Source organism: Phalangium opilio, unplaced genomic scaffold, assembly GCF_054372755.1.
Source record: "Phalangium opilio isolate 3A_F unplaced genomic scaffold, DU_Popi_V2 ptg001170l_1, whole genome shotgun sequence".
In the NCBI taxonomy this organism is placed as follows: Eukaryota; Metazoa; Arthropoda; class Arachnida; order Opiliones; family Phalangiidae; genus Phalangium; species Phalangium opilio.
Genome location: NW_028324255.1, coordinates 8,772,606 through 8,780,561, shown reverse-complemented (window position 1 = coordinate 8,780,561; position 7,956 = coordinate 8,772,606). Strand labels below are relative to the sequence as shown.

The window sequence follows — 7,956 nt, the reverse complement described above, 5'->3', positions numbered from 1 at the left end:
GCAACAGTAGTTTCCTATTTCACTTTCAAATTAATTTAAATGATCATTAAAATATATCAAAAGTGCATACATTAAAATTTTAGGGTAATTACAATTTAAGTTAATATTTTATTGAAACTTGTATTATAAACTAAATCCACACTAGATAAACAAGATAAGCCGTTAAATTAAACTCAATCAAGTATAATTAATGTGAAAGATTCGTGTTTTGGGTAAATTCATGGATACCTTATAATTAAACTAACAAATTAAAATTAAAACTACACTTATCTTTCACCCAGCCTCCACTTTCCTGTTTAATTCTTACGATTAATTAAATTGCCATTTAAAAGCATTTTCCCCATTTTGAAAAGTGAGCCATTGAAAAGGAGCGATATTTAAAAGTTTTGGGGCAAAATAGTGATTGTTCCGCAAGAGTCAAACAGTCACGCCTCTAAAGTTTGCAGTTAGGGAGAATTTCTTGTTCAAACTCGTATAATAAACTGAAATAACACTAGTAAAAGAAGATAAGCCGTTAATTTCAACTTAATAACCATATTTAACGTGAAATTAATCGAAAACAATTGGGTTTTTGGGTAACTATAGATAACCCTGAACTGAAATAATAAAATAAGATCAAACTACGCGAGTTGTTCTTTCAGCCTAAATGTTTTCCTATTAAACACTAAAATTAATTACATTATCACTATTATTCATTAATAGGCTCCAAATACAAAACTTTAGGGTAAGGAATGTGTCAAAATGAAACTTTTCCATTTAAATTTTAATATATCATTAACATAGTTCGCAAAATCACCAGCAACAATTTAATCTGGCAACATTCAATCAGAAGTAATATAAGAAACCTCCCTACGGGAGGTAAGGGAGGTTTCTTATATTACTTTTGATTCAATGTAATAATGTTGCCAATAAAACAAGGGCGTCTAGCCCATAACTAAGCCACATCGCTAGCCATCTCTCGCCATCCCTAATTCAATAAGTTTTCTTCTACTGAAATATCACCTAGCATACCAGTCAAGTGGGGGGGGGGAGCAACAGAAAATTTTAAAGCACAGTCTTGCGATTAGTCTTGGAATTTGGGCCTCAAATTACAACCTCTAATCTGTTTGGTACACATCAACTTCAACGTAAATGTTCAATGTGATTACCATTGTGGTGCAGGCACTCTTCAATTAAAAGTCCAATTAAATGCCTTCGGAGATTTTCTTATCAAGAAAAAGGGTCCGATAATTTGGTTTCCATGAATGCCCTCCCGAAAATGCACGTTATGAAGGTTGAGTTGTTTACCAAACAGTTTAGAGGTTGCAATTTGAGACCCAGGTTCTAAGAGACTAAGACTAATCGTAAGACTGTGCTTTAATATATTTTGCTGCATTCAGGCATACAGTAAAACATGAATTCTAAACATTAATTTACACCCTGTATAATTTAGTATGACATCTCCCGTTGGCAGTATTGGAGGTTTTACATAAAGGAAGCTGTTGGTCTGATCTCGACAACACTGTATATATATACAGTGTACAAACAAATATTTTTCTTCCATATTTCAAATACCGTCGTTTTTAAACTTCTTTCATAAATAAAGTACAACATTATTTGCTTATCGAAATCAATGTTTTTGAATATAAGTTAAATGTAATTAACGATACTTAAGTACTTCTTTAAGCAATTAGAAATAGATCAACCCCAAATGTATGACGGTAAAGCGAAAATAAAATTATTCAAATTTTAATTACAATAAGACTGAAGTGACAGATATTATAAAAAAACGGCTTGGTTTGGACCAAGGCCGAAAAAACAAACGATATGTGTGAGGTTTATCATTTGACTGAAGTTCAGATATTGCAATTGTTTTAGTTATTTTTAACCATTTAATCCTTAATCAATATTAAATTCAATCAAATGATTTTACTGTTAATCGATCTATTCCCTCTAAATTAATTGAAAAAGTTACATATCTACGCTTTTTCAAGAACAATTACATTTTCCGAAAACATTTTATCATGAAATTAATTATTTTGAAGGGATTTCGTGTCGTTGCTCACTAACTTGTAAGCACCTTGACGGACACAGTTTTAATTGTTGCTGGCTTAACAAATTTTCAAGTTTGCACCAATTTAGTTTAAATCTGTAGTAAGTTTCTGAGAAGACTGATGTTAGAGAAAATATGACAAAGAACTTTTTTCTCAAACTAATTTATAATCTAATGTCGTCTTCTTGTGACAAAGCAACAATGTTTATCCTGTGTGGTTTCGTTTACTAGGTGGCTCTCTGTAGCACAGGAAAAATATGATATCGGTATAAATATAACCAGCAGTAAGATAAGGGACTAGAATTAAAGTGCCCTAGCATTAGTAATAGAGCCTAGCACTAGTGAACAAATTTGACGATTTTATGCCGCTTCCATCGCCAAGTGAAGAGTTTGGTTACCTCGTTAATTCTAGTCCCTTATCTTACTTCTGATATAACCAAAGGGTAAAGATTACATGAAAAGTAATACTTCTCAGTACCAATGACTTGTTATATTCATTTCATGCGGAAATAATATGGGTATACACATTATTCATTACCAGTTATGCGAAGGTCACACTTTACTCCGACCCCCCTTCCTCTATTTTCCCAATATAAAAAATTTTAAAAGCACCAGTGGTTCAAGTGTATATGGGTCATCTGAGCCGTCGCAACACACTCAGCCAATAATACCATATAGTTCGAAACCTTTTAACATTAGTGACTCTCCGGACTTGCCCGCCAACCTTAATAACCTAAAACTATAAAACATTCGTGTACATGAATGATTATGGTTGTGGCTTGTCACTCGCTAGCGCCTGAAGGACCGATCACTCAGTGTAATTTGTGAACATTTGTAAGTGAGTAGACCATTTTAAAAATTACATACAGAGAAACTAAAACACAAGGGTGATGCCGCCATTTTGGCCTTCTCTCTCTCGCCTAGAAGCACCGCTATAGGCAGAGCGAGTTGACTAGCCTCCTGCCTCTTGTGAACTTTGGCACCGTCTGGCGGTGACCCTTGGTGCGAGGGAGAATACCCCAATGGTGGCCTCGCCCCTGTGTGTTTTCCGAAATGGTCTTTTAGCGTGCTAACATGATTACGCGTAATACTTAACCGGTGTACAAGTAGCGCCAACAATGTAGAAAGGGGTGGTGACGTTTCAAATGAAGACTGAGTTATGACCAAGAAATTCTAAAGCACGGAGAGGGAAATTGCAGTGCAATCCTTTCTTCATAGAGGCGACAATAGAAATGTAGCATTTCGTTTAAATTTTTACATTTTCCTTTCGAATTATGTCAAAGTTCGCTTGCTCTTTTTAGAAAGTCAATAGAATATTTCAAATATTCTATGTTGATATCTCAACACGTACTCCCTTCAAAATAATTAATTTCATGATAAAATGTTTTCGGAAAATGTAATTGTTCTTGAAAAAGCGTAGATATGTAATTTTTTCAATTAATTTAGAGGGAATGGATCGATTAACAGTAAAATCATTCGATTGAATTTAATATTGATCAAGGATTAAATGGTTAAAAATAACTAAAACAATTGCAATATCTGAACTTCAGTCAAATGATAAACCTCACACATATCGTTTGTTTTTTCGGCCTTGGTCCAAACCAAGCCGTTTTTTTATAATCACCTTATGGCACAATTTGAAACAAAGCCAGTGAAGGTTTGCCTATGGACCGATTCACGCATAGTCTTGGGTTGGATAAGGCGGTCATCATCAAGATGGAAACCTTTCATCGCAAATCGAGTGAGAGCTATTCACGCCTTATCTGATCCATCTGATTGGCACCATTGCGACACTACCGAAAATCCAGCGGATCTTCCCACTCGAGGCTGTACGGTAGACAAATTAATGAAGAATTCCCTTTGGTGGCGTGGACCCGACTGGCTCTCACAGTATAAAGATGAAAATGATGACAATTCAGCTCCAAACCCAAGCGAAGACGAGTATCTGCAAGTAGTTAATCATGAACTCCGATATAAAGCCACGATGCTAAACGTTACTACTGCTCAGGAAGAACCTGTCATTAACGTCAACCTGTATAGTAGCCTGAAAAAACTACTTCGAATCACCGCATGTGTCTTCCGCTTTTGCAACAACGCAAAAAAGAACACTAATCTAAAACAGGAAGAACTGACTGCTGAAGAAATCGACAACGCCGAAAGGTATTGGATTCGAACCACGCATCACGAACAGTTTCCAGAGGAAGCAAGACGACTCGAAGAGAAAAGGAGTATTCCAAGCAATTCTAGAATACTAACTCTTCACCCAACCTTAGATAATGAAGGTGTGATCTGCGTTGGCAGTCGCCTACGAGGACACGAACTCTCGTATCAAGAAAGACACCCATGGATATTAGCTCCAAACCATCCTCTGGTCGCGCTCATTATAGTGGACGCCCATGAAAAACTACTTCACGCAGGAGTCACCATGACAACAACGGCTCTACGAAGTAAAATTTGGCTAATAAAGTCACGCAATTACATAAAATCAGTCTTGAAGAACTGCGTGGTCTGCAAATACTTTCGAGTCACAAAATCAGATGCAGTCATGGCGCCCCTTCCGGAATATCGGACCAGTCGTACACCCCCTTTTGAATCTTGCGGCGTCGATTTCGCAGGGCCACTCCACGCACGCGATGGAAGCAAATGTTATGTCGCCCTCTTTACGTGTGCCCTAACACGGGCAGTTCACCTTGAACTCGTGTCCAATCTATCAGTGGACAATTTTCTCCTAGCGTTCCGGCGATTTGTATCACGGAGGGGTTTGGTCAAAAGAGTTTTTTCGGACAACGCGAAAACTTACAAACGAGCTGATGTGGATCTAAAAGACCTTTGGACAACAATTGACAGTCCAGAAGTGGCCCGATATTTCGCCAATGCCCGCATTTCATGGAATTACATCGCCGATCGTGCCGCATGGTGGGGCGAGTTTTGGGAGAGGTTGGTGGCATCCGTAAAATACGCATCAATTCTCGTCCACTCACATTTGTTTCAGAAGATGCCAGCGAACCCGCGCCACTGACTCCGGCACACTTCTTAGTTGGGGACCGGCACACAAGTCTTCCATCCAGCAAGTTTCCTAAAGACCCTGGAGCGTCAAGACGAGATCTTGTCCGTAGACTCAAATATTGCCAGACCATAATTGAAGGGGTATGGAAGAGATGGAAACAAGAGTACATGCTTGCACTTCGCTCAGCACATCATCGAACAAGAAACCAGACAACTAAGCCACTCAAAGTCGGTGACGTAGTCCTGATAGGAGAGGAGAGGATGCCAAGATCCACATGGAAGATTGGAATCGTTGATGAAACATTTCTGGGACGAGACGGTTTCATCCGTAGTTGCATGATCCGCCTACCGAATGGCACAAGAGTAAGGAGACCAATCCAATTACTCTACGATTTAGAGATCACACCAGATGATTGAATCGGAAGGTTCAATCCGGGGGGAGTGTGTCAAAACACTCATTACAGATTACTTTAAAAATGGGATTTTGGATTTAAAAATGGGATTTCGGGTTAAAAATGGGACTTTACGTATATTTCTAATATCCATGTTACATCTATATTTTCTATATCTATGTACCTTAACTTGTGGAGAGAAACGAGTTGGCTTGGAATGTTATTGTGAAATCTTTACTCAGCTACCTAGATTCTTAGAGCCCAGATAGGTGACTCACTGGTTTTTCCAAGCCGAGCCGTTTCCCCTCTCATTTTTTTGTATTGTGTTGAACATATTTTGTACACTTTTTTTTGAAAAGGAAATTCAGTTCTCGAATAGTCGCGCAACGCGAAGCATCTTATAGCTATAACTATGTATAGGCTATACCTCAGAACTCGCATTTATTTTGATGTTCAATTATTAAAAACAGTAAAATCTAATCAACGTTTCAATGATGAATTCTTTACCCTACCTTATTACTACATTTAAAGCACCTTGAGACAAACAATAGAAACCTTTACATCTTCAGTACTCAGATTTAACATAACATGAAAACAAATGTGTTCAGGGCAAGCGCATTCTGTATCCATGATTTTAAGATTCTGAGCACGAAAGTCATTTGTGCAGACTGGAAACGTCACTCGTGACAATTTTTATTTTTCAATAAGCTCCTCCTACTTTATATATCTATTTATTATCTTACGATATGTTGGTAATCATTTGAACGTAAAGAGAATAAGTCGTATCCATGTTTTTTACACATGTTCTAATAATTCCAAAAAACAAATATACTTTCGTAAAAAAAAATTAAATGGGGAAATAATTACGGTTAACCCCTACAAACGGTTTTTTTCCTCTTTGGTTTTGAACATTTCATTAGGTTTAAAGCCAAGAACTTCACTTTAGTATAGATATATATTTAAATAAGATTTCCAATCGTTTGAGAAACTCCTGTCACTCGGACTCGATGCACAAAAGACCGAGGCATAATCTTCCACAACGTCCGTAGCTCGCGACCATCTTTCTTCATTACATGCATGGGCTCGTCTAGGTTTGGAGGATCAAAATTCATGCCCCCTTTTTAATGACAAATAAGGTCTAGTTTTTTTAGCATAGGGAAAGCTACGAGTCTCTCTCTACTCCTTCTAATACAGCTCCGTGCCAAAATTTATACTCTTATTTCTTTGATTGCCTTTGGTACAAGACATACCCTTCTTGAATGAAAATGTCGTCTACTTTACTGTAAATTCTCTATGCTTTGAATAGTTTATTAATTTTAACTTCTGTAATTTTTTATCAATAAAGATCTTAACCCTAACGATGATAATGTAATGAAGGACGATTTGCCGAATTTCTGATAACTGTGCACGTAATACCTACGTGACGTCATCGTCACTGAGGAAGATAAAAATTGTGGAAATATTAAATATGTTAATCCCTTAATGATTGATACAAATAAAAGCGATTTACATAAAATCTGGCGCAATCGACAGAAAACAACGACTGCTTTGACCTCGATTAAAGTAAAACGCTGTTGCTGTATGTATCGACATCTGTATTTATCACACGATGCATTTTTTCCGCTTGGCTTAGTACCAGTACCACTACACGTCGAAGCTAAAGCGTCGAATGCCATAATCCAACTTGTAGAAAAGCCTGTTGTGCTAAATTAGTGTACTGGAATAAAAACTTATTGATATCATTAGGCCCTATGTCTTGTTTTTCATTTTAAAATTATTCCTCCTGATTTAAAAATTGATAGAGTAGGGTCAAGTAATTAATACCGTCGGTGAGTAAACCGTTTGTGTTTTTCTGTAGTAAGTGTTAATTTATTAATTCTGTAAAAACCTCGTACATAAAAATGATATCATCTAGGACCATAAAGAAACTGAGAGTAAATTAACAGTTATGTGAAATTTTAATCGACTTTTTTAAATAAATGAACAGCCTTTATTTCATTCGGGGTTTTCTTTTGGATTTTAGAGAACTATATTTGGCTTGTCGTATGCGCCCAAAAGGTTTGTTGAAACTATATTTTATAGTTTGCGTTGAACGAGAAGTCAATCACTAGTTGCTTAGTAGTTGAGGTTAATTGTGGGCCATGCAGTTTTTTTATAAAATATTTTGTCAATTTTATTTGAGTCCAATTTACTAATTTTTTGTTACTAGAAATTTAAAAGTCGATCAGAAAATCCCGGGTTGGGACTAACAACACATCGTACGTGTTTATAAAATCCATGGTTTCAGCCAACTATTTTTAACACGTTTGTGAATTAAGAGGGACATAATTTTGATTCAATTTCTGTTTTTTTATTCTCGCCTTAGACCTATAATTAAAAACTAAATTTATATTTAATTTTATCAATTGGTCTGTTTTATATGTCAATTCTGGATATTGAAAGCAAATTAAATAGAGTATTATTACATCGTTGAATATTTATTACAACCAAGTTACTGTTTGATATTTGAAAATAAAAAGTTACATG

The 7,956-nt window shown here is 36.3% G+C and overlaps 1 protein-coding gene across 1 annotated transcript; it reads left to right on the top strand.

Moving 5' to 3' along the window:
- The first annotated feature begins 3,659 nt into the window (after positions 1 to 3,659).
- On the top strand, positions 3,660 to 5,455 carry LOC149584726 (uncharacterized). Its single transcript, XM_089863500.1, has 3 exons — positions 3,660 to 4,479; positions 4,522 to 4,953; positions 5,025 to 5,455. Exons 1-3 carry the CDS (start codon positions 3,660 to 3,662, stop codon positions 5,453 to 5,455), a joined length of 1,683 nt encoding a protein of 560 aa, XP_089719626.1.
- The last annotated feature ends 2,501 nt before the right edge of the window (positions 5,456 to 7,956 follow it).

What these genes read in the sequence shown, in the direction of transcription:
- LOC149584726 (XM_089863500.1), top strand. Translation starts at nt 3,660, where the DNA reads ATGGCACAATTTGAAACAAAGCCAGTGAAGGTTTGCCTATGGACCGAT. An exon ending in GACAACAACGGCTCTACGAA is followed by an intron (nt 4,480 to 4,521) that starts GTAAAATTTGGC and finishes ACATAAAATCAG; the next exon opens with TCTTGAAGAACTGCGTGGTC. An exon ending in CGATCGTGCCGCATGGTGGG is followed by an intron (nt 4,954 to 5,024) that starts GCGAGTTTTGGG and finishes CATTTGTTTCAG; the next exon opens with AAGATGCCAGCGAACCCGCG.